Here is a 27,701-nt window from a genome sequence, read left to right on the forward strand (position 1 = left end):
TGATACATATTGGCTGCTCTTATAACTTGGTTATTTTGTGACCTGATGTGTCAGGACCTAGATTGACCAGGTTGCCTGCATACTTTTATGGACACGTCTGAACTTTATAATTGTGGTTTTAGCCATGAAGCTCCACTGTGGCTTTTTCAATGTAAGCGTTTCACTCAGGAGTGTAATTCATTAATCTGGCATTAGATAACTGAACTGTAGAATGTTGTGCTAAGTTTTATCTTGAATATGCCATCAGCAATCAGACCCCCTTCCCACAATCTTATGGAGATTTACTCAACAAATGACTCAGCCAATAAATTGTGGCTTACCTGTGGGTATCTGAAGAGCCCTAGGATTCTTGCAACTGATATTGACCGAGCTGACGATGAGTCAGCAACAATGGCAGCCAATGGCTCTTTGTGCTGGCATCGGTAGTTCACAATAGGTACGTCATTTCCTGTCAAGATCATCAAAGTGCCTAGAATAGCCCGCCTCATTGACAGGCATGTGTCAGATACCAGGAAGCCCAGTGTGAAGTTCGGGAGGAAGGTCTGATCTCGATTGATTTCATTGATGGCGAAGACCATAGTTTGAAGCCAAATGTAGTTAGGGATGGAAAAGCTGGAATAGTCAAAATATGGGTAAATTAACTTATTGGGACACGTGTTTGGTGCTAGTAGAATATATTATGTTCTTCAAGTGTTTACTTATGTACAGCAGTTTCAAAATAAATTATACAAGAGTCTTATGTTTGCCCATTTGGAGTTGAAAACTTTTAGCTCATCTGCATTGTGATCTCTAACATAAATTCTCCCAAGACAAACTGAACAATTTTTCAGAAGCAAGGCACCAAGCGAGGTCTACGCATAGGTTGCTAACACAGTGAAGCATTATTTATGGTGGATTGTGCATCACTTCCTCGCAATATACCCCCCATCCCACTCCATGATGAGTGAGCACCTACCATTATTTTTCCTTTTAATGTCTGCCAACAATAACCCCATTTGGTGCAAGGATAATAACAACCTTACCTCTGACAGCCTGGCATTATTGGTCGTTCTGTGAATGTGAACATCAGATTGGTATTGTCTTGGGTGATTGGAAAAGTCCCTCCAATCAAAATGTCTCCATCCATAGAGTAGAAAGCTTCAGGCTGACTTGTCAAGGCACAGCTTTGGGTGCTGGCTGAGCAGAGACGGGTGGGCATGGACAACATCACAAGAAGAGCAGAGAGCTTCATATTCAGCTGTCTTGGATAATGGATCCTCAAGGGCAGTCTCTCTTGTAATAAAAAGGTGACACAGAAACTCTGCAAAGAAAGAACAGAAATAATGCCAAGGAGGCCAGGAAAATATCTTATTCCCATTTGTTTCATTCCCATGTTCCTTCTGGCCTCTCCATTCTCTTTGTTTCACTCTGTCATGCAATCTCTTTAAATAGGAACAGTCCCTGAATCTAAAGAGTTATAAGTCAGGGCCATTTATGGTACAGCTGGGCCAGTAATGTAACATTGCGGCATGTTCTTAGGAGCAGATATTATGCTCAAAGAAGTCGAGCAGTGAAAAGTGCACAACGGCACAGGTTAGAGCTTGAAAGATGGGTGAGTACAGAGGTGGGGGGCATGGAATTTAAAACTTGGGGACCTTGGCTTAGCTTCCTTTTGATGGAGTCTCTGAGCAGAGAGAGGCACAGGCAGGGTGTGTGATGGAGAAGTGCTAGCAAATATGTCTACCGACCCTATTTTCTAGATCTGTTTCAGTTTGATGGCACCCACCTCAGCCTACCCACAATTGCAGTGCTGCATACGTCACTGCACTGGTTAAGAAAATGTGTGGATCCAAATAGCAACACCTGGTCTCAGTTATTCAGACAGTGAATTAATTCTTGCATCCCAGCCTCAACCCATCTTTACAACATTCATTGGTTTGAAGTTGATAAAAGAGTCATGTTTAAATCTTTATGCCTAATAGATCATGCACGCTATGCATATGCATATACCCTGCCTGTCTGTGATGCAGGGTGATGTCTCATGCCTGACTTGCTCTCTCAAATCTGCCTCCATGGTTCTCTTGACCATCCTGTTTTTGGCCATTCATGCCTGGGCATATGCTCTTTTTCAGTCAATGCTCCCACCCTCTTGAATTTTCTGTCTCTCCCTCTTTGTTTCACCTCAGAGGAATTCCGATCGTCACCTCTAATTTATTCATTTAAATACCCTTTCCTTAGTTCCCATCATATGCATACCTCCTACATTGACTACACCTACTTTAAGTCATGTTTGTCTTGATCTTTATTATTGTATTACTGCAAATTTCCCACACCTCATCTTAAAGTCCCAAAACTGTCCGTCTTTGTAAGTCATACCCTGCACCCTAGCAATACCTAATCTCCTCTACCTCATCTACTATTCCCATGATCCAGCCTACCCTCAAAAATCCACAGAAAAACCCTGACAGCCATTAAAACACCCACCATAGAAGAAACATTAAATATCATGAGAATCATCCACTCTGGGTCACCTATAAACCCAATCATCCCCACATCTACAACATGGCAGCTGCCATACCAGCGAAGTCCTCACCCGCATCATGAACACCTCTATCACTTCCAAGATGTTCCTGAATCCCTGGAAAAAAGGGTTAGAGCACTGCTAAAGTAACCCCCAGCAGACCCAAGCAACTAACAAACTCCTGCCCAATTTCTGTTCTGTCCTATCAGGCCAAAGTGATGGAAAAAGCCATAAAAAACAACTCTCTCACCATCTCAATGCACATCAGCTTCTAGACACCATGCAATGAGGTTTGTGCGCGAACCACAGCCTTCACCATAGTCTCTCACTCCACCCTGATAAGAAGACTACATGAGACAGGCATACAAGGACCCTCCTTCAATAGGGTTTGTTTCTTTCTCACAGGAAGATCACAAAGAGTCAACCAGCCACCATACACATTGAAGGCCAAGAGTCTCATAGGTGGAGTCACCCAAGGATCATCCCTCGGCCCTGTGTTATTTAACTTTTACATTATTATACTAGCTGACCTCATGAGATCATGCAACATCAACATTCTCTCCCACGCAGACGATACCCAACTGAAACTCTCCCTGTCGAACAAGCACCTCACCACAAAAAACAACTTCTCTAATTGCATGACCATGGTAACCACATAGATAATAACAAACTGCCTCAAACTAACATTAACAAAACTGAAGTAATGATCTTCGGAAAGAAAGCCTCCACCTAGTACTCCACCCAGTGCCCAAATAATCCACTCCCACCACCAAAGCAAGAAACCTTGGAATCATTCTGGACGACAAGCTCGACATGACAGCCCAAGTAAACGCAGTGACCTCCACCTGCTTCTGCATTCTTAGAATGCTATAAAAGATCTTCAAATGGCTACCTGAGAACACCGTGAAAGTGGTTACACAGGCCTTGATCACCGGAGGACTCGATTACGGCAATACACTCTCTGCAGAAATCACTAAGAAGCTCCTAAACTGACTTCAGACCATTCAAAACACTGCAGCAAGACTTATCCTCAGCCTACCTTATTGTATCCACCTCACCCCACACCTTAGAGAACTACACTGGCTCACAATCCACAAACACACCCAATTCAGACCGCTCACACACACATAGAAAGCACGCGGCAACACCAGCCATGCAGACCTTAACAGCCACATACACTTCCACACACTTGCCAGGCATCTCCGATAAGATGAACTCCCACTGGCACACTTACCCTGCATCTACAAAGCCACAACCAGAGGCTGCACCTTCTCATATTTTTCCCCCTGAGCATAGAACGACTTCTCCCACCACATCAGAGCCCCCTCGTCGCTTCTCGAATTTGGTAAGAAGCTGAAGGGCTGACTCTGTGATTCACCTCACCAGAGGACAGCTGCCTGCTCATCTGTAGAGCACCTGGATACCCTCACTGGTGATTAGAGTGCTATAAAAATTCACATAACATCTGCATTAATTTGTCCCACACCCACTAATGATGTCACATAACTCCCACTAATGTAATCCACCACAAAACACCAGAGTAAATTCATGGACATGCCTCTTTGAGTGCACAAGTCTAATTTCAGCGGCCAACAATAACCAATAATCACTGGACTAACAACTAACCATGGGATCCGGAGCAGTGTACTGCCCAGCATAAAGAGCTTCAACGTCTCACCAGGGGTAGTAAGCGCTATACACATGCAATTACAATACAATAAAAGTAACTCATCTCTTCTCCATTTTGACATCTCTTTTCACATCAATTGAATCTAGTATCAGGACACCCTCATAGGAACAGTGTGCTTGACAAATTCATCAATCAATAATTCTATCAATTGTGAGAGCGCCCCAAGTGGCAGTTATAGTATGCAGACATGGACGTCAATTCACCAATATGCCAGTGGTAACGGAAATGACATAACACACCTTTTAACCTTCACTTTCACCTAGACACACATGTTTACACATATACACACATTCACACTCCTTAACTCATGTACACACACTTTTATTCTCAAGCATGCACAAACTATACATTTAAAAGCATTTTTTTACTCACAACTGCTGCCAGAAAACATCATATTCCAGATAATTGTACTCTATTTTTATTATATTAATAACGAAAAATGTAATGTGATTAATTATTAGTCTATTTAAAAAAATGACAGAAAACTAAGGGGCAGATTTACAAGCCCCTTGCACTGCCAGTGCGTCACTTTTTGTGACGCACTGACAGGGCATTTCTCTGCCCCATATTTACAAGGACAGGAAAAGCCACCCTGCATGGCTTTTTCTGTCCTTGTAAATACAGCCCCTTTACACGCAGCGCCTTGCATGAAAGGGGCGTTCCATGGGTTTTGCTGCGGGTGTTCCAAACGCAACACCCATGGAACCTGACACATTTCCAGATTTACGAGGCTTCGTAAACCTGGAAATGCGTCAGTATGCTACGCCACACAAGGTGAAACGAGGAGAAATCCTCGTTTCTTTCCTCTTTCAACGCGTGGTATTCTACAGCACGCATTGAAAGAGGAAAATGCCTGTAGTGATTATTTTTGTGGAGGAAGGTGCCCCTTACTGTACAAAAACAATCTCCCCATGACGCAGGCATCCTTGCTCCATGGTGCAAGGGTGCCTGGGGCGGCACATGGCAGCTGTTTGGGTGCCAGCGCAGGGTAGAGCACAGGAATGCGACATATCCTTGTAAATATGTTGCATTCCTGTGCTCTGAAAGTTCCGCAGCGTGGCACATCCTAAGTGCTGCGGCACCTTCTTGTAAATCTGCCCCTAGGTGTGAAGTAAGAAAAGATTGAGGTCTGGCTGCCCAAAAGCGTGCACAGATGAACCAGGTCTGGTTTCCTGGTATTGGGTAACTAACTGAAATATGATAGTGCCTGTATCGGAGCGCAGAAGCCGTTGCAGCAAAATAAACGTGCTAAACTTGACAAGGAGCATAAACCAAGCATAAACATAAGACAAAGGCGTGCTGGTCGGGTAGCCAACCATAGACGACGTGAAACCAAACACTGCCAGAAACACAACAGACTCAAATGGATTCCAGGGGAAGCAGGAAATGACCGTCCGACCATACAAGCCCCTTGCACCGGCGGTGCCTCACTCTTAATATAGGAAAAAGTGGCATACCGGCGGCGCAAGGGGCTTGTAAATATGCCCCCGTGAGTTTAGTGTCCCGTACGCCCTTCAAAGTCTGGAAAGTTCCTGTCAGATCATTTTCTTTAACTTCCGCCCTGTTCATGCTCAAAGATCACGAGGCCTGATTGTGACTTTAATTCAAGTGACTTGGAAGAGATGTTATCAAACAGAGCGCTGCGCACACTCTCTCTTTAGTGGGGAAGAGTGATCTTCCAATGCGCATCTTATCTTCCGATATATAAATCAGTGCAGAGTAAACAGTATCAGTCTACCTGATCCCTACCAATGTGAGAAGTTCAGGATTACACAGTGGCTACAAGGAGACCACAAGTTAACTAGCGATGGCATTGTTGGCAAATGGTACTTTGGACCCAGAGTCACGTGGGAGCCAACCAAAATGTCTGGCACTAGACACTTGGGGGAAGATTTACAAGGCCCTTGCGCCACGTTTGCGTCACTTTTAACATGGGAAAAGTAACGCAAAAGTGGCGCAAGGGTCTTGTAAATCTGCCCCTATGAGGGGTGTCCACCCTGCCAGGACTCCTCTGACACGCACCATTAGACAGAGAGCAGCAGCGTCTCTTTGCCCTCCACCCCCGAGTGGCTTACTGTCCTATGCATCATTGTGCAATGTCAATGCGATAATGTAGCAGAAGGACCTGTACATGGCGTGCAAACCATCCTGGCAGCCCTCGCGCTCTGGGGAGAGGGCTGGGTCAAGACCGAACAGATCATTGTTATCAAATCTATGCCACACCTCAGCCTTAAGCTAGTCTCCTCTAGTCCCATTGTCTATCTTTAGCCTCCAAGTCCGCCTACAATGGGATGTGCAGGGCGGCTTGCTGGGAATTCTAGTGCGGCTGAAGGATGCCACCTCATATACACTAGAAACAGCATCCGTCTCTGGGTGTTTGAAGGGTAAGGACACTGCGGCTAGACAAGGCGGCTCATTGGTTCTTGTGCTGTCAGGGCAGCACTCACCGAGCGCCTCGACTCTCCCCCTTGCATGTGTAGGGGCGCATTCGGGCCAGGGCCCAATCCATGACCCGCCCAGGGCTCGCTCGACCACTGCTGGTGCTTCGTTGGGAGTCTTCGGGGGCATGAGTGCAGTCGGTGTGAACTCTGGCTTCTTCAGTCCAGCCAGCGAGGACCTTCTGACGTTTGTTCTTTGAAGATGGCTCATGTTGCTAGCCTGAAGTGCGCTTCCTTTGTTCCCCTTTGTCATACCTGTCCTCCATCGACAGCATCTCTGCCTTGCGCGTGTTGACATGGAACACCCGGCCTCCTTGGATTGCCCTCATTTTCTGGGCACACACACAGCATCCACAGACCTGCTTCCCGCTGGTGCGGGGTAGTGGCCTCCATGTTTCATCCCGCCCCCCCCCCTCTCTCTCCTTGTCCAGCTCCACCACAGCCATCCCGGTGGACCCCTGCCTCCTTCTTGTGCGTCTAGCCTTACAGAGCCCATGATGCAGCCTACATTTTGCCTCAAGCTAGCTGCGATTAAACTTTGCTCGCCTAAAGCGCCCACCACCTTCTCCATCCCTGTTAGGCACTGCACAAGACGAGAGGAGAGGACCTCTGTGCTCACACAAGCATGAGACGCAGATGCTTCCCCGATAGGATCACAGCAAGAACAACACTCTGCCAACCAACCACTCTTCCACTGTGCTGTGCTCATCACCGGACAATGTGCTTCGGTGCACCACAATGGGGTATGAAGCGCTATATACACGCTACAATACAATCCGTACAATGCACTCATGATAGTGCTAACGGAAATGGAATCATTTCGCACCACCTAGACTGAGATAATTCCAGCCACAGATGAAAAGCGCTGCCTGCGTGTTAACACCAGGCAATGTGCGACCATTCACAAACAAGACCACCGTTCCCCCGACCACAAACAACCAGGACACTACCAGCTGCATAGGAGCTCGGCGGCCTTTGAGAGACGCAAAACCAAAGGTCCACAGGCTGATTATAACGTCACAGAAGTAACTTCGTGAAACTCGGCCAGGATAGCTCGGTGGGTGGAGCACGTGGTCACAGAAGGCTGAGTCATATACAGATCACAGGCTCGTGTGCTTGCAAGCATGTCTCAGCCTTTCATCATTGGCAGTTCGATGTAGAGTACACTAAGAAGGTGAATGGCAGTAGCCGTATTATTAAACCTACCCCCTCCCTCCAAGAGACGATTCGCTTTCTGATGTGCGCTGTAAAAATGTTCACTATTTTTCTATTTTTCTATTTACTCTCGACTTGACTTCCTCCTTCTTTATTCTCTTTTCATAACGAACGCATTTCACCTCTATTTGTTGCATCCTTATGGTTCAGACCACCTTCTAGCACCGTGTTTCTTTTTTCAGTTTGCTCTTTCCATATATTCCAGTCTTCTGCATATTTTCGTCTCTCTTCTCTGTTGCATCTCCTCTTTTGTTTAAAAAGACGATGATTAGATAATTACACCATAAGTAACAGAACGAGAGAATTTCAGAAGGTAGTAGAAAATACAGAAAACCAAGGGGCATATCAACAAGGGCTTTATCTCTGCTTTTTTGGCTTTAAAAGCCAAAACAGCAGAGATAAAACTAGCACCCCTTCTTTACAACAGGGTGCTAACATGCAAATTTGCATGTTAGCACCCTTTTACTCTACGCTTCCCCTTGCATCTCTAATGAGATGCAAAGGGGGCGTTCCAGAGTAAAATAATAGGAGAAGTGTCGCTAAGCGACATTTCTCCTATTATCAAGAATATCGCTAACCCTGTTAGAGACAAAAAAAGCAGCGCTAACCGCGGTTAACGCTGCTTTTTTACGTCTGGTATTTTTCTGACTTAGCCATGATATCCTATGGAAGGAGGATATCATGGCTAAGTTTGTCTGTCCCTATCAACAAGCTAACGTGATATTATCGCTGGGTTTCCAGCGATAATCTCACGTTAGCCACTTAGCGTGAGGATTTTTATCGCTATTGAGATAAGCGTTGCTAATAGCACGCTATCTCAGCGATAAAAATCAACGCTAGCCGGCGATAATTATCCTAGCGCTAAGTGCGCTTTGAGATAATTATCGCCGGTTGTTGTTGATATGCCCCTAAGAAAGGAAAAGAAAGCATAAATGTTAGAAAGGAATAAGTAAATCAATGGAAGCGAATGGAGAAAGGAAAAAAAACAGGAGAGGCAGAGAAGAAAACAAAAAAAGGACATTGGAGATACCATGGGGACAGATTTACAAGCCCCTTGCGCCACGTTTGCGTCACTTTTAACATAGGAAAAATGTTTTTAAAAAGTCACATATGAAACAGTAGAGAGGTATGGTGAAGAAGCGAAACAAAGATACTGAAATGATTTGAAAGAATGTCAGTAAGAATTGAAAATAAGGAGCAAATGTTTGCAACAGACTAGAACATCTAGATAATAAAACACAGACACTCAACTGTTTCTGGCATCATTTCAACTGACAATGAAGAATAACGGTAAATAATGAGACAACAGTGAGTTTGCGGCACAAGAAAGGAAAAGGAGAAGGGCGGTATATGGGTGGAAGCCTGAGAAGCCATTAGTCTCACTTTTACTTTTTCTGTCTTTATGTTCCTTGTTTTATTTTCCTATGTTTTATTTTTTTCTATCCTCCCATTCTTTCACTCCTTCCTCCCCACTGCCCCACTCTTCAACACACCATTATTGAATGCATCTGATAGGGGCTGCTGCAGCGTTACCTGTCACACACAGGATGCTGACTGCTACGGAGATGCCTTCACAGTGCAGACCTCACACGTCCCTGTGACAGCCCGTGATGGGAGATAGTGCCCCAGCGCTACTCAGCCCCTGGTGCAGGCAGCATTTGTACTACCCTGGCTGGATCCTCAGCCCCCCAGAGACAATTATACAACAATTAGATGAAGAAGCTCTCAGTGCTCGAGGGAAGTTTGTGCTCTGGCTGAGATTACTGCACTGAGACTCAACACATGCCCCACACACACAAGGGTGCAAATGTATCACGACCCCAAAATGGTTCCACAGATGGTGGGGTCAGATGTGTCAAGACACTGGTCGCAAAAGTGATCACAATTTTCGACCACTCTTTTTGCGACCAATAACCTATTTGGAGAACTGACCTCTGTACTAAAAGGTCAGTTTGTAAAGTTCCGTTTTGGAGTGGGTGCAGCCGGGCCTTCCCAGTGAGTATTCACCAGGCAAGCCACAGATTGCGAATCAGTGATTAGCCATAATCACAGGGAAGGTGGTCTAGGAGCGTCAGCGGAACACTATCCCTGCGATTCGTTTTGAAAAAAGAAACGTTTTTTCCCTTAATGCAGCCTGATTTACTTTGATGAGAGGGGCTGCTTAAAAAAACAAACAAACAAAACGTTTTCACTTAAAAAAAAATGTTTCAGTGAGAGTTGCCAGTGCTCCCCTGGTCACCTGCCTACACCCTCTGAAAGTGCACCGCAATTCACAAAGGGGATAGGGTCCAAAGAAGACCCCTTTCCTCGAATGGATCCAATGGGACCCCCTCCTTACACAAAATAAGTTACCACCCCAAATTGGGGAGCAGTAACATTTCAATCGCTTGCGACCACAATTCAGTTGGAAACCATCGAAACATCTGGTACTAAATCACTATTTAAAAAAGACAGCCATAACACAATCCTTGCAGATTTTGATTGGGTATCCAGAGGAAATCCCCTTGTAAAAGTCAGTAAAAGTCAGTAAAACACTTTTTGTGGTTTCAAACTTTAAAGATCCGAATGTTTATGACTCTCTCTCTGAGTCTCCAAACCAATGTTACCAACTAACCAACTTTTATTTCTTATTATGCAGAATAATATTAGGCAGGAAGAGTTTAAAATGGCCTCCTTGTCAATAAAGTTCAAATAAATGGTTTAAACGTAAGGGGGCTGGCTTCAATAAATCATGACACTGCGTCCCGTTGTCTCAGCTGTGTTGGAACCCCTCACCATATGTGGCGTGGATGTTAAAAGTAACACACCGTTCTGAAGCCCAAGGGGGAAGCACCACGGAGCAGTTTATAGTCAGTGACCAATACCACTGACCTCTCATCTGCCCCCACAACAGGGATGACTGTATTGAATGTTTCATGTGCTCCTTGGCTTCTCTGGTTCCCTATAACGTACCATGAATGTATCAAGCCTGTTGCACTCTCGTACGTACTAAGCCCCTGTCTCGTTGAAGGACATCCTGCAAATTTAGTGGATGGGTCTAGCAACAACCCTTGTCAGAGACCTGCCAGGATCAGGAACCCACTCCAGCAGAGGACTGCAGAACTCAGGCAGGTCCAGTTGCAGGCCCAGCCAGGTCCAGTTCAGACGGTAAGCTGGGCAGTTGCAGGGAGGCCTCTGGAGCTTGTTATATCTGTGTTGCTCTGAACAGGAGGTCAGACAACTGTTGCTTGGAATCACTCTGACTGAGATGAAGGGCGCAGGTCCAGACTTCCTTCTCAAAGAGCAGGGCAGAGCTCAATCAGCAGAACCGTCCCCTGGCACTAGAAGAGAAGTCCTTCTTCTGTAGCATCCACAGGTCCAGCAGTGTACTGAAGGGTGGGTTCAAGGGTCCTATTTTTATATCTGTTGCCAGCTTTGAAGTGGAAGAAACTTCTGGAATGTATTGGGCATGTGTTGACACCTAATGAAACAACTAGTGTCACTCCTTTAATTCTGCTAAGGGTCTAGTTCTGTAATCTAAGTTGAACAGGAATTGGATGGGACATTTAATTATTGATTCCCCTTAGTTGAAGAGGGCAGTGGATATTGAAAAGAAGGTCTTGGGCAGCTATTGAGACAAGGTTCATCATAGCAATGTTTTTATGAAACTACAGGAAGGATATTAGGAGAGGAAAAGAAAGCCAGACAAGTGATAAACAGTGAATCTAGATATCTTCCTGCGGTCCACATAGTGCTTACGTTGTCCCATATAGTATGTACTAGTGATGGTCACATTTAGATTAAAGACAGAATTATATTGATTTCCGATGATACAGTTGACATGGTGCGTAACTGCCTGGGTGACGTCAATGGTCAACAAAGTGCCGAAGATCTGCGTCCTTTGTTATAGTCAGTTCTAGGACATAATCAGTCTCCAAGCATTTGCCTGACCATTTAGATGATTATATTTAGGCATTCCGGTTTTGAGTTTCTATCTTTTGTAAAGTCTGGTGGGGCTTTTTCAGTGATTTCAATACCTTAAAAAAACAGTGGTTACACATTTACGCGCCATTAAAAACAACAGAAACAGTGTTTCGCCAGTGTTTCTGGAAAGCCTTGCTTTTATTATTGCTTGCTTTCTGCACTGATAGTGCATAGTATATAGACAGTTTACGTACAGTGTGTATGAGGTCCAAATACATTTTTAAAAATCAAACATTGTAGTTCACCATACAATACTTCTTCTGTGAGTCTTTGGTCATGCACGCTTGCTATTTCCTTCTCATGTGAATTTTTATCTGTGAAAAGGCCCTCTCAGCATTGGCACTTGAGACGGGCAATGCCAAAACAGCCAGTACACAATTTGCTAACTCCGGTCACTGACATAGCTTCCCATGCCAATACTGATGCACCAGAAGTTTGCGATTCTCTGGGACAGGTTCAGCAACATTTACGTTGAACTGGGCGCACATGCCCTCAGAGTAATTAAAGCGATCAAAAATGAGGCAGTACTTTTCAAAGTCCGGAGAAAATTCACCTTAATGGAAGGGATCTAGAACTTGTGCACAGTAACACAGTGAGGCTTCATTGACTTCAAATGCCATGGTTGGTAAAGGGGCATTTCTATGCATCATTGCAACCCATTTCTCATCCATTGTAAAATACAATTTCCTGAACTGCTCCTCAACATTTCTTTGCATACCAAATGGCAAGCATTCTAACATGGAACATGTTCCAGTGCCACAGTCTCTTAAAGTTTCACCCAGCCTACTCTCAAGGAGTTGTTTCACATCGCCACAAATTAACACTGAACATTTGGTAAACAAGAGTGTTTTCAGACTCTAGTTTTTTGATTATGTCCACTACAGTCGTCATGTTGTCCCGTAAAAATCTAAGAATGCTCTAGACTGTACTTTTTTGCACATCACTATCCATATGCGCCTGAAGATCCTTACATTTCTTGCCTTTGCCATCATCACTAAGCAAAAACTCTGCAAATGGTCACCGCATGGATAATATAGCATTCACACAGTTGCCATGACCAGAATGGACTACAGAGTCAATACCATTCTTCATTAACTCTGAAGATTGTAAAGATGCTTTCAGTATATCATTTAGCAAGTGGCAAGGATCTATTAGAGGGAGGCACTTCAGCTCATGTATCGATTTTTGACAGTTCATCACACAACATTTTCGTATATGTAGTTGAATCACTGAAAATACAAACATTTCACTCCAAATTTTGTTGAACTTGGTATGAACTTTTTGCAGAAGCATTCCAAGTGATACTTCATTCCAGGTTTTCCAAAAGTCAGGTGTCATCTTTTCACCACTATCCTAAATGCGTATTGTCAGCATTATTTTCGCATATACCAGTCACTATACCTTGCATTGAATGTTTAAAGCCTGGGGTTTTTGGCTATTCACCTATCAATATTGATTTGCTAGAAAAGGGAGCTGATGTATCAAAGGGTTTCACCCATTCTCGATGGGTAAATGTGATGATACATATTGGGAATGATTCTACCTATCAATGAAAGAATCAAACATAGCCAAAATATCAAATATGATTTTGATATTTCTTGATTCTCTACAGTTTATAAAATAATTAAATAAGACCTAAAACATGCTTTTAAACCCTGCCTCTTTGGACCAAAGACCACAAAACTGAAAAAATCAAAAGGAAGAAACAATATTTTTTTGGCATCCCTAAACAAGAAAACTCAAGCAGAATAATGTCAGACCAGTCTTTCTTGCTGCTACCTTGTACAGCAAAGTTACGTTTGATTGGCCCCCTCAGGAAGAACTAAAAATTATTTTCACTCTCCTATTCCTGTATTTGAATGGCATTTAGTTTGTTATTGCGCAGGTGTTTTTTCAGTGTTTATATGTTTACACTGGTGAGGGCTATTTTCCTTTCGGTGGGGTTTTATAGGTCTAAACCTAAAACAGGATAGCCTAATTATATTGTTGGATAATTGTCATGACATTTTGATTCTAGTGCATGATATTTGCTTGAACTTTCCCTCTGCCATTCATGTTTGTTTTGTTTGTAGTTTATATTGTATTGCTAGTTAATTTTTCTTTGTAAAGGGGTGGGATACATATTGGGGTTGATACATTCCAAGGATTCATGAGAGCTTGAATGCATGGAATGTAGGTGAGTGGACGGATGATTAAGGAGGGTAAAGCACTGGAGGTCACTTGGCAACTTTAATTAGAATAAAGACCATCACTTACGTTTTGAGTCTCTCCTCAGCAACTTTAGCATTTGAAGGTCTTAATTTTAGAGGTTCAGATTTTTAAAACATATTAAACCCTGATATGGTAAATGGAGATTCTAGATCTGTCAATATGTGCTGTGTTGCATTGCTCTCTTATAAACCACACAGCCTTGCAAACTGGCTTTGCATAGCTTAGTAAGTGGCAAAAATTATTTTGACTCACGGCTTTGCCACAAAAGTGTTGCAGCCCCAACAAAAAATCATAGTAAATCTGGGCCCAAATATGCAATTGTAGCTTAGACTACACTTATAGTGCTCGTAGTAGCTAAATCAACACTTATCTCCTCAGAGAGGTATTATTCTGTTTGCATCACAATCACCAATGCTAGAATCTGTATAGCAGCTGAATGGCAGAGACCAGATCACCTGACTTTTTAACAATGGCTGTCTCATTATATATCTAGCTACTTTTTAGAGAAGGAATTATTTAACTGCAAGGAGAAAAGAGCAAGGAAAAGGGGCAAGCAAATTTAGGCTCCCTTTCACAAGTCACTTAATAGGGTGCACAAAATAAACACAAATATTTTCATTAAGTGATTTAATGACTATCATTTTAGAAACAAGAATGAAAGAAATATGATTTATGTTGTCATAAGGGTTGGCCGATCCATGGGATTAATACATTGTACAGTTTGAAGTATAACAACCCATTCTTTTTTTTGTTGTATTGTATCCCTCTTCCTAAAATAAAAAAAGACATACAGCTCAATTACCCTGGGCAGAGTTTTGAATTTTGAGGGGTTCCTCATACTATTGAAAGATGTCAAATGTAAAGTTGGATGAGAGGTGTTTTTTTCCAAACTCTCTCGTGTCAATTTTTCTAAGTGAGCTAATCACCACAGTAGATGTTTGTACATTGTTAGATTTGTCAGACATAGGGTGGTCTACCCCCAAACTTTTTGCCGTCAACATCCTATTTCTCTGAAATCAATTTTCTTGACCTTAGGACCCTGCCTTTTACAACTGCTAACCAGCACTAAAATGCTTGTTCTCACATCCTAAAACATGGTAAGATTGGCTTCCAACTGATTGGCCTATTTCATGTTCTTATAAATCCCTAGTAAAAGGGTATACTATACACAAAGGGCATGTACATTAAATGCTAGTAGTGGGCCTGCAGGACTTATTGTGTCAACTACTTGAGTAGCCCTTTAACACATGTCTCAGGCCTGCCCAGTCAAAGGTTCTAAACTGCCAATTCAACTTGGCAATATAATCCCCTTGCCTAGTCTAAAACTAATTTTTAATACATATTAGCCACCACTAAGTTAGGCCTTAAACAGCCCATAGTGCATTGTAGTTAAAAAGTTGGATAAGTATTGCTAAGTTTGACATATCTCGGACAATTTCTTTTTTCACTACTGTGAAGCATATCTCGTCCATAGGATAGCATTGGGTTACCTTATTGCATTTAATACATGCTAACTTTTGACTGGGTGCAGGTAGGAAAGTCATGTTTGATTTCTGAGGAATTGCAATTTAAAACCCTCTTAATTGTGAAGTTGGATTATAAGTCAAAATTCAGAAAATGACACATTTAGAAAGTTGGCATTTACTTGTCCTAACCATTTGGTGCCTGCAAGCTGTTTGTGGGTTACATGACTAGGTGTAGTTGGGAGTTGGCCTTGGTATATTTCTACCAGACAGCATCACATTAGAAGGTATGAATTTTGGCAGGATGGGCCATCTTGGCTTAATGAGATGATGGATCTGTCATCTACCACACTTGCACTTCAAAGGCACTGACCAGCATACTGACAAAGGACATTAACCTATGGTGTCCCCAGAGAGACTATGTCCAGGGCAAGGAGGCGGGTAATTCCAGACACCTCTGTTGGGGAGAAACTTTTGAAGATTATTCTACTTCAAAGTGGGCACCAGACATAAATATTGGACCCTCAGACCCAACTCTTCAGATCACTTATGGACCTATGAAAGACTCAGGTGAAGGACTGCTCTGTTGCTCTGCTGCAAGAAGGACTGCTCTGCTGCAAGAAGTACTGCTCTACGTCCCTGCCACCTGCACGTTGAACCCAGGACCACAGGAGTAGCTCCAAGGGCTAGTTGATCAGAGTCTCAAGGACAGAAAAGGCTCCAACCATCTTGAACCCTGCCTGTTATTAGGCCTACCCCATCAAGGGGTGCCTACCCATTCCTGGACCCTTGACAATGGGACTAAAGGTGCTCTGCCAGCCCAGCTGTGGTCTCCTTCAGAACCAACGCCGTGCAATGCAGTGCAACGCTTTTGTAGTTTTGGAGTCAATTAAATTAAATGTATTAATTTCTCTGTTCTAGATTAGTGTGGGATTTCACTTTATTACTGTTTGTGTGCTGCATAAATATTTTACACAATGGGGGATATTCTCAAGAATGTGTGATAATTATCGCAAAATTAGCTTAACGCAACTTTGCATATCGCAGTCTATTGCGGGAAAATAACGCCGTATTAATGTTGTATTCTGAACACGGCGGTACCATGCGATAGTCTCACGACAACGCCTCAAATGACCGCGTTAAAATTAACGCAAGGCTGAAAAAATGCGAAACACGAACGCTAAAAAAGTTGCAATACTCTAAAAGCACCGAAAAAACACAAACAAAATAATTTAAACTGCGTAGCACCATGGAGGAAGCCGGAACAAGTACAGAGGATGACCAGAACCCCACAAGCCCCCAGGAGGCAAGGAGAAGAAGAAGAGGAAGACAAGGGTCAGTCCGCAGGAAAACAGGATTATCATCACGGAGGTGATAGAACACCACCAACAACTGTTTGTCACTGCCAACGTGTCATTGGCAAATAAAAATGCAATATGGCAGGCCATCCTGGACAAGGTGAATGCAGTCGGAGTGGGGAGGTGGACTATTGGAGAGGTCAAGAGGCGCTGGAATGACGCAAAGCGCAAAATCAAGAAGAAACTCTCTGAGAACCATCAGGCAGCAATGCAGACTGGAGGTGGCAGTCCAGCGGAACACCAGGAGCTGGATGAGATGGAGGAAATGGTGTCCACAGTCATCAGTGGGGAGACGGCAGGAGTTGGGGGTCTGGACACTGCTCGACATGACCTGACACAACAGCACCAGGGTGAGTACCGAACAGGGCCTGGGGGGATGTGGATTGATGGGCACAATGGCACACATGCACAATTAAGTAGAGCACACTGCATACCCACAATGACTCTGGATCATGTACCTGATCCACTTGGCACACTGCAGCACACATACAAACAGCAAGTAGGCCCACGTCCACTCTGGGCACAAAGGGGTCCCTCCCCACACAGCACCAATCTCACAACCAACCCATGCACAGGTGTTAAAACAAGCAAAGCTGCATGTCTGTGAGCTACACTGACAATGCAAGTGACACTGCATGACGAATAGCATGGCTGCAGTCCAATTATCATGACATGATGCACGCCACGACACAGGTGGCTGAGTGTGGAACACATCCTGAAAGGAGCAGGATACACTCTGACACGTCCACGTGCACAAACAAACCCTGACCTCAACAACTCATCTGCGGATAAACCATGCCCCAGAGTCCAAGATCCCAACTAGAGTCAAAATTAGCCAAGTCTGCAACATCTCAGCACTGTAAAAGCACAGAAGTCAAAGGCACACCGCATGAAAGGGATAGGGGGCAGAAAATACACAGCTGAAGGGGCTACTCTTCTACAATGCAGCACACACACATAGCAATAATAGCACATCAACATCGACAACAATGTGGTACAAGTGCAACACTCTCACCACAGAACAGAGTACACAACTGGTTCCGCTTGTGAGTAGAAACTGGCCAATCACATCTGGCATAGCAGGAAACTGTGAGATGATAATGTATGTGTACAACCTCACATCCGTGATGTTCAAATGTCCACTGTCCCTCATCAAAAAGTCAGCTACTCCCAAACAGTCACAATGTACATTGTCATGCAGTCTGTATGTAAACTTAAACAATGCATCAACATACATGTCGACACAATTTTAAACTGCATCTCCCATTCACATTGCAGAGGGACAATCAACACCTCCTGCAGAGCAGACCCAACAACTCTTCACTGATGATGAAGAGGACCTCCTCACCATCGACACCCTCCAACAGCTCATGGACAGCTACGGCAACCCATCTCCAGGAGCAGGGCAGCCCAGCTGCATCGAGGAGACCCCACCACCTGCACAGACCACACAGCAGGAAGCACCCACCACCACGGCTGGCTCCCAGCACCTCACCGAAGAACACATCGCATTCCAAGGCCAGGTGTTAGATTGTCAGAAGGAGGTGGCTGAACAGGTGCGGGTGGGGTTTGACCACATGGAAGCCAAACTAGATGACATACGTGGGTGTCTAAGTCACATCAGGGACCACTTACACTCCCTAACAGACACCCACAGTTTGCTCCATGATGTCAAACAATCCATGCCCGGCACTGCTGGAGTCATGCCTCTGAGAGGAGAACAACTGTCTAGTCAGAGTGGCCTCAGCGATGTCAGTCGAGAGTTGGCACAGATGCTGAGGATAATAGAGAACATGGAGCGGATGCATGCGGAAAGAATGACTGCCACGGATGCACACCAGCGAGAAGTTTTCGGTATCTTCCATGCACTGCAGATCCTCATCATCGCATTGCTGCCACTAAGGCAGTTTCTGATGAATGCTGCTGGTACTTCCACACACACATCTCCGGTCCCCTGATATGTCAGTGGCACACAGTGCTGTAGACCAAACATCAGCACCCACATGTCAGACAGATGACATAGAGTATGAAGATGCGGGTGATTCCACCTGTGTATTAAGAAGGAGCCAGTTGCAATCGTCTCTGCCATATGCCCTGTTTCAGCTTGGTTCTGCCCTCTGCATCATGCCCTGTAACAACACCTCCCACTGTCCCCTGAAACACTCTGCGACACTCACCTTGGACCTCGACATGGATTGCCATATTTTGTCTGCCTTAACAATGACACAGCAATCAGACTGCGGACTGTACTCTTCCGATGTACTTGTCAATCCCTAAATGCATCTGGCTGGCCCTCCACTGGGCTTCAATGTAATGTGGGGTTTGCATGGCCATGTACTGCTCCAACTCCGACACTCTACCGAATGTGAATAAATCATTCAAAATCACACAGATGTGTCATGTCCATAATCGATCAAGTATGAAAGTATGGATGACTTTAAGGACATTGGTTGCAAAAAAAGGTACACCCTGGGAAATGAAAGCAGTGCACATGTGTGACCGCGACACACACAGGCAGTGAGATAACTGGGAATGTGTGCACTAGCTGTGGCCTCATTGCTCTGAAACAACAATCGCGCAATTTCACAACTTTGCCCCACCCAATTTTAGAAATAGGGCTGTGTGTTAAATGTCAAAGTAGTTGGCAGGCCTAAAGTAGTGTCTCCCATCACATTTGACAACAGAACATCTATTTGCAAACCTACTCACAGTCAACGGGGTGGACACAGCCTGTAGTGATGGATCATATTGATCCACATGGCCAGAAGTTGGACACCATACTCACATTGCTGAAGACACGTAAGAGCACAGGTCTATCAGCAACTATCCCAACCACAATGTATGGGTCACAGAGGTGGAGCAGGCAATAGGGATTCACCCTAAGTGACATGCATCAGTCAGTCCCTCACTGTGTACGGACAATGCTCATTGAGGCACACGATTTGTCATTCTAATCAACACTCATCACAGTTGAACACTAGTGAAGTTGCGTAGACTTAATTAGCATGTGCATGTCAGTACGGGCAAGACAAGGGTCACAACATGCAGACCAATGCATCAGACACTAACTGGCAGCACTCGGACACGGTACAGTTCCACGTGACAGGCGTTGTGCATGTGCCTGGGATGTTCTGCCCTTGCGTTGGTGGCTCACGTAGAACCGGCACTCTTCTGACTTGCGGCAGTTATGTGAATGATATGCCACAGCTCAGACCAATGAGTCGTATGTGAGTGCAACCTTTGTACTTATGGGTTGTTGTGTACATAAGTGTCAAGGGCATCCCATGCAAGCATACCTCGAGCAAGGACTTCTGTGTGTGGAGTGTGGATACATTGGTCTTTCATTAGGACAGTGCGTAGTGTGGGAGTAGTCATCATCTGCCATGGTATCTCTCTCAGGGGGTGCCTGCCGCATGCAAGACCAAAGTCGGAGGTGCAGATGTCCATACGCCTTGTGAATTGAGACAAAGGTGCTTACATCCCTAATGTTAATCTGACTATTGCTTGCATTCTGGAAAGGTAATGTTGCTTTCTTGCTGCAATTGAGGCTAGGCCTTCGGCTTATGGTACACCAATAGTGATTCACATACAACAGTTGGCATGTATGAGCCAAGAGCCCGAGCGGTCAAAAATCTGTATCTGTCACTACACCTTGCAATGCATGTTTGAAGCCTGGGTTGTTTGGCAGTTGACCTACAATACATGATGACTTGTTAAACAACCATTGGCATAGCCAATAGGTCTTGCCTTTGTGACCTTTTAAGTGTTTAGTTATCCAGCACAATATCCTTGATGCAACAACATCAACTGTTGCATGGCTAAACACTTATAAGGTCCCAAAGGCGAGACCTATTGGTTATGCCAATGCTTGTTTTTCTTCTTTAGCTATGCTGCTCAGCATCTGGGAAGTTGTACCACATTGGTAAACAAACATTGGCTAAGCCATTTAGGTCCTGAGTGAAGCTTCAAGCTACTTTGTTTTGAAGAAAAGCTTCAGAAAGGCTACTTGTTTGAATTAATGGCGAGGTGACCTCAGATTTAATTTAAATTACATTTTCTGGTGAGCATGCATTAATGCATTATTTACGCAAGAGTTCACATTGGGAAAAGTAAAAAAAAATTCATAACCTTTTCTTAGGGAGAGCGTGTAAATGCATGCATGGTGTGCGTGCGCTGTAGGCGAATTTTAGGCTTAAAATGGCTAACAGACTGGCTTCGATATTTCTCACAATTTATCACTAGCATTACTTTGATAGCGAAATTATGCTAGAAACCAGGGAGATGGGCGGGCCGGCAGGCAAACAGTGCTCTGTTCGAAGTGGCCTTTTCATGTTATCAATGAACCTTTCCCTCTGAGACCCCAAGATGCCCTTGGGCAAATGTAAAAATTGCGAGTCGAGATGTCTGTTGGAAAAGACAGTCTAAGTAAAAAATAACCACACACAAAGTGAACGCTTTTAGCCACGAAGTGGCCAAAATGAGATTACCCACATTTATCAAGGAACTTGTGCAAAAGGAGGTCTACTATGACACTAGATTAGATAGGTAACAGTGACTGACTTTTGCAAGTGTATTTTTTTAATGTACAGGTGTACAAGAAGTGACTGATACAGGTTGCATTGCAAAATAGTACCACTGAACTGCTTTTTAGGACACCACAGGCTGGAAAACCAACTATACACTTAAAGAGTGGTAGGTGAATGTATGTGAGCCAATTGTCCTGCATAGCAATGTGATAGTCGCTAATCTGCCTGCAACGATAGGGGATACGTACGAGTAGCACGATTTGAGCTTCTCTGTGGATTAGCTGTGTGCGTGAATCCACCCCGCCACCTGTTTGAAATGCCCAGCCCGAGGCGAGCAGAAAGAGCCTCTAATGAGAGGCTCCACACCCTGCCAATCTCTGCGAGGGGGCGGCGGGCAGTGATTGGAAGAAGGGAAGGTGGGTAAAAGAAAACAGAGGGGCAGATTTATGATAACTGGCGCATCCCTGCATATCAGCAGGGATGCGCCAGTTATTATGCGCCACAGCTGCGCCACCATGGATGCGCCGCATTTATAATGCGGCGCACCATGGGGCAAAAACGGCACAGATGCGTGACGCATCTGTGCTGTAAAAGTGGCGCATTGCTGGAGTTGCGTCGCAAGCGCGACGCAGCTCCAGCAATGTTCTGGGGGGCCCTATCTGCACAATGCTGCGTCAATCCTTACGCCTGCTTCAAGCAGGCGCAGGGTTTTGACGCAGCTTGGGCCTAAAAGTGACTGAGTGAAATCTTGTAGATTTCACTCAGCCACTTTTAGGAGGCGTTCCTGCGCCGGAACGCCCCCACCTGCCCTGGAACGCCTACATGTGGCGCAGGGCTTTACAACGTGACGCATCTCCCAGATGCGTCACGTTGTAAATACCCCGCACCATGGCGCAGGATTTGCGCCGCTGCTGCATCACAAAAGTGACGCAACGGCGGCGCAAAAGTGGCCAAGTGCAACATAAATCTGCCCCAGAGTGTGGGAAATAATTACAGAGCACGGCAACAGTTCGACTCTTAGAAACCCTGTGGAGCATGTCTTTAGGAGGAGGCCGCAATTGACACTTCATAAACTGTTCGTTTTGCAGCTCTTTGCAATCAGAGCCCTGGATGTGAAATTACAACCCCCAGCCCCTAAGACTCCCTGCAACCAATCAATTCGGAGCTAATGCTAGCCTTCGAGACAGGAGCGGGGTAAAGAATGAAGCCAGCAAACTAGAAAGAGACTGATCCAAGGCTGCCCCGAGGACAGGGAGGTGGCGCGAGATGTGCTCTGAAGCATTTCAAACAAAGACGCGTTGCCTTATAATTAACGGGAGATTTCAACACCACTCACTTCTGCCTTCTCGTGCGTGGAGGATGCCCCCTCAGGAAAACCAACAATAACTAGTGAATAAATAACTTTTTCTAAAAGCCATTGTAGAAAACCACGAAGAAAGTGTCCCACTGAGCTCTTTCATAATACTCACCAAGAGTCACAGGTAATATTACTCAACTGCAATAGCACAGGCGAAACGGCCAGAGCTGCAGACTGTCGACGTGGGGAACCAGGTTCGCGTCTCGGCGTCATCTCAACGCCCTGTGATTCCAGGCACATCACTTAATCTCCACGTACTTTCAAAACAGAATGGGGGTGTTTAAGTAAAGCGCTCCGATACCTTCGGGTCGAGTTTCTGCTGTGTAAAACTGGAAAAAAGAACACTTCGTTAAAGAAAGGCCTCTTTGCGAGCCTCATATCTGGAGCCAGCCACCATATCTTTGGAGACACGCACGGCAATGAGTTATCGGGGTCTGCCTCATGAAGCACTGGCTTGCCAATGAAGGCGAGTCTGGGACAGCGCGCCTGCTTCTACGAAAGTGAAAGCGGGTATGGCGCGAGATAATTAAAATAAGCCCGTGCGCGCGAGAATGAACACCAGGCCATATGTTTTTAATTATTGCGCCCGTGTCTGGGTACGATAATTCAAAACATATGGCGCCCGTGCGGGTAACCGCAAGCAATAGGCCACACACGCACGAGCGCATGGTCAGCTTTTTGAAGCCCCCTTACAATAAGTCTCTCAGTGCAGCGCATGCACGCTGCTCAGGCAAGACCTAAACAGGGGGCTGATAAAAGGTGTTCTGCATCTGAGTGAAAATGTGATAGTTCATATTGGCCCTTATTCTTAAGAGCCAGCCATTTCCCTAATCGACTAATCAGTTAAACAATTATATATGGCCAGACATCAAATATGATTTCAATGTTTCCAGATTTCCTACAGTGTATACAGTAGCGAGATCCATTCCAAAACATGCTTCTAAACCCTGCAGTTTTAATCAAAACCCACAAACTGGAGGAAACACGAGGAAGAAGAAACAATGTTTTGGTGACATCTCTCAATATCAAAACTCAAACAAAATATTCATAGACCTCTCTTTCTTGCTGATACCTTCTATGACAAAGATACATTGTGTTAACACATTCATAAATATATATAACAGATTTGCTTTTCTTTATTTGAATGGCATTTTAGTTTATGGTTGTGCAGGTGTTTATCATTGTTTATATATTTGCACTAATGAGGGCATTTTCCCTTATGGTGGGATTGTATTAGTTATTATTGATTTAAACATAAAATGGGATAGGCTACATATTAAGAACAACTTATAGGGCAGATTTTAATAAACCAACAGTACTGTAATATGGATGAAACATACTTGAATATCAATTTACTAAAATTCAAACAACGTTAAATAGAGTTTAGGTTCAAACAATAAGGTATCACCTACGATTAGTAGCAGCATTCATTGTAGCTAGTGGTTGCCTCAAAGACGATGGCTCTACCCAAGTAAGAGGGTTAATTATTTAGCAACCTCACAAAAGAAATTATATTGTATTACTATTGAGGCAAAGACAATTCTCTTTCTCTCAACGTTTATTGCCCTATAGATAGCCTTATCAGGGTTCTATGGAAATCAAGCAGAAGCTGTGTAGTGTCAGCATTCATTTGATATAACAGAAAATGATCCCCAATCGCCTGTGGTAGGAAATCACATAGTTGTAGCAACTTCCTTCCACCCACACTCATGGGTGGCTAGATCTAGAAACAGGTGTTCCCTCCAATAGCACCTGATGGGATACTGGTTTCCTTATTAAGAGTGAAATGCAATGGCAGGCAAGTGAGGGTTGCCCAATGTTGCCCCAAGCCTCTAATAGAAATATAAGCAAGGTCTGGAGTTTATTGGCCTTGAACGATAATTAGATTTGGATGTGTATAACGTGTACTTCTCGTTTTATACACAACCAGTAAATCTTTTTGAGGTTCATTAAATATTACGTACAAAACCAGGCCATTCTGTAATACATTTCCGTTATCTTCTACCTCCGTAGGGGTGTCTTACACATTCTAAGATGGCTACGACGTTTGCGCTGGTGGTCATGTGACTTACAAGGATGCGTTATTTCGTGACTTTACAAAGGGGCTCACATCAGGAGAGTACCACACTGTGAATTAATTACAAGAATATTAGCACTCTCTTATGTAAACGAAGTATATCGAATCTATAATATAGATGTCGGACTGGTAGGCCGCTTTCGTATATATTGCCGTTTTCTCTCTACCTCTTCATGGGATTTAAACACAACTTAAGATGGCCACGATTTTCGCGCTGACTGTCATGTGACCGATAAGGGGGCATGACTCTGTGACCTATCACAGGTGTTCGATATTTACCGGGTTACTTTAAACTATATAATGGAAGTGCTTCTGTGTAGGAGGTTGCCGGATCGAGGGACCTACGTTTTTGTTGCAGACTGTTTGCTGTTATTTGATCGCGACTAGCATATTGCGGTAAGCGCATGCGGGAACTCTTGTGTTAGTAGGATTGGAGGTACCGTAATCTCCACTCTATGTTCTGGTGTAATTTTACTGGGGCTTGTAATTAAGAGAGAGGATCTTCTAACTCTCTCTTTCAGATAGGTACCGCTTAAAACATCATTACACTCTGTGACGGGATGTTGCTTAGACATGGGCGTGTTATTCTATGACAACTGGTATATATGGTCGGTCTTTAATACAGGGTGGCTATTAACAAAGGGGTTGGACGGCTTAGGACCGCCTTGGATGTTACGGATTGGGAATGCAGGCTGGCCTATAATCATGAATTATTCAAATCTTTGGGGCATAGTGATCTATATGTACCCCAATTTGATTGTTACTCACAATAAAGGAGTAAGTATAGCCGGGTGATACTGGGATGGTTAAAGGTCGAGCGTGCTGTAGCCCTATGAGAGAACTTAGGTATATTATATTCAGCAGCTATGACATTAGAGAAAGAGTTGTGGTCCGGACACATCTATACAACTAGGTGTCCAGTACATTGTAGTGCGTATGAGAGGTTTTGATATAATATATTATGACTTATCTATTGGTCTGTTCTATTATTCCAGATCTGTTTATCTCTTTTCTCTAATTTATGAGTGGACTACATCCCGTTATTAATATTAGTGAAAAAATTCTGAAAAATTCATGGTCCAGGACATTTCAGACATAGAGCAGGTATGTTATACATGGATTAACAACATGCTCCTAGTAATAAACTTTAAATCAAATAAGATATACTTCTCCATAGGGATAAAATTGTCTCTATGTTGACATAGTTATGCCTGCTTAAAAAACAACCCGTGCCCATCTATATGCTATATAAACATAAATAATACGTATACCATTTACAACTGATAGTTTTTGTTTCGTATCACAGATAACTCTGTATGGACGATAAGAAACTACATAGGAGATTCTTTGTCCCCACCATATGAATTACTACAGACAGAAGCAAGCCCATCCTTTTTTCACAACTTGGTAGGTATAATACACACCAACCCTTTTCATGCCATCGCTTGGATATCAAGGTGGATTATGCATCTAATCTATAATTACTTTTCTACCCTCTCTAAATAATTAATATAGATCGAATAAATACAACACATGATAGTGTAGACTTATTTCTTTGTTTCCTCCCTTCTTTCCTTCTTAAGATCCTTTGACTACATGATGCTCATGCAAGATGATGCTAGGGAGATTATCCCAAATACAAAATGCAATATTGTATAGCCTTGTGTTTTTAAAGTGGGGTCCATTGAGACCTTATGTATATATGGAATAACTTAATAACCTCCATGATAGTTGTGGTTGGCTATAATTCACTTTTCTGAAATTGGAAATTTATGAGAAATGTTTGTTGTAGTGTAGGCTTTGTCTGTTAGATCATTTTTAAATGTATGACATTTTCAATTGTTATGTATTTTTGTATTTGTAATCATATGTATATATGTATTTTTAACAGCCCTGAAGAAGTCCTGTTTCAGGACGAAACGCGTCGGCTGTATCGCACTATATTGTCAATTGAACTTGGAATAAAGAGACTAAAATCGAGGAATACTCTGTCTTTTTGAATTGGATTTGACTTATACACATTGTTACTATTGGATTGTTTCATGAATATGTGGTGCATCTTTGCTTTTGTTCTATTCATTTGACTAAATTCCCCAGGGAACTAGCATTGTAACAGTGGGTGCTATCCAGAATGCACACATCCCCTTAATCTATGTTTGATAACATTTCATTGAGGGAAACACTTTAAAGGGCAACATTAGAATCAGGTGCTGTCAAGCAGAAGGTCCCATTGTTAGTTTCATTAACATCATGGCTAAGTATGTCTATCCCTATGAGCAAGCTATGGCCAAACCTTGAGGGATTATCGCTGTATTTCCAGCGATAATCTCACAATTGGCACCTTGCGCTCTGAATTTTATCGCTTTGGAGATAAGCGTTGCTAATAGCACGCTATCTCCGCGATAAAATTTAGAGTTGGCCGGCGATAATTATCCTCACGCTAAGAGCGCTGAGAGATAATTATTTCATTATTTCAAAAACAGAATATCTCTCTTTTTGTTGGGTTCATTTGAAAAACATTTGCTTTAGCATACTGTTGTAGGGCACCTAGGCAATGGACTAAGCCAGTGTCACAGTGCTGTCCACATAAAATAGGCAGATCCCTCGACGAGCGCTCATACAGGGAGGGAAACCTGTGCTTTTAGATAAAAAACTGGGGAGATCTGATCTATAGAGTGAAAAGAGCAGAGGCAAAAACAGGCACCCTTGCTTCAGACCAGTATTTGTAAGGATAACTGAAGATAGCCTCAATCACCATCTAACATTATTTGACACCAGGATGAAGAGTGTAAAGCAATAATCAGGTGTAATGGAATACTAGGCATCCCAAGATTAGCAATTTTTTTTATCAATTTCTGTTGAAAAATCTATCAAGGCAGCATACACAGGGCACTGCCTCATGA

General features: G+C 43.7%; 1 protein-coding gene and 1 long non-coding RNA gene across 2 annotated transcripts in view; one reads left to right on the forward strand and one right to left on the reverse strand.

Annotated features, from left to right (window-relative positions):
• The window catches only part of LOC146782664 (extracellular calcium-sensing receptor-like), a 160,199-nt gene extending 153,125 nt beyond the window's left edge, over positions 1–7,074 (reverse strand). Inside the window, exons 1-2 of the mRNA XM_085637165.1 lie at positions 6,884–7,074; positions 321–612 (exon numbers count right to left, since the gene is read on the reverse strand). Coding sequence (XP_085493291.1) covers positions 321–612; positions 6,884–7,074 — 483 coding nt within the window. The remainder of the gene's footprint in view (positions 1–320; positions 613–6,883) is intronic.
• A 17,973-nt stretch (positions 7,075–25,047) lies between these two features.
• Positions 25,048–26,811, forward strand: LOC146782665 (uncharacterized). Its single transcript, XR_014972306.1, has 4 exons — positions 25,048–25,194; positions 25,794–25,902; positions 26,105–26,205; positions 26,690–26,811. It is a non-coding gene; the product is annotated as an uncharacterized LOC146782665 (long non-coding RNA).
• The last annotated feature ends 890 nt before the right edge of the window (positions 26,812–27,701 follow it).

This window comes from Triturus cristatus, chromosome 12 (assembly GCF_964204655.1).
Source record: "Triturus cristatus chromosome 12, aTriCri1.1, whole genome shotgun sequence".
Taxonomy (NCBI): Eukaryota; Metazoa; Chordata; class Amphibia; order Caudata; family Salamandridae; genus Triturus; species Triturus cristatus.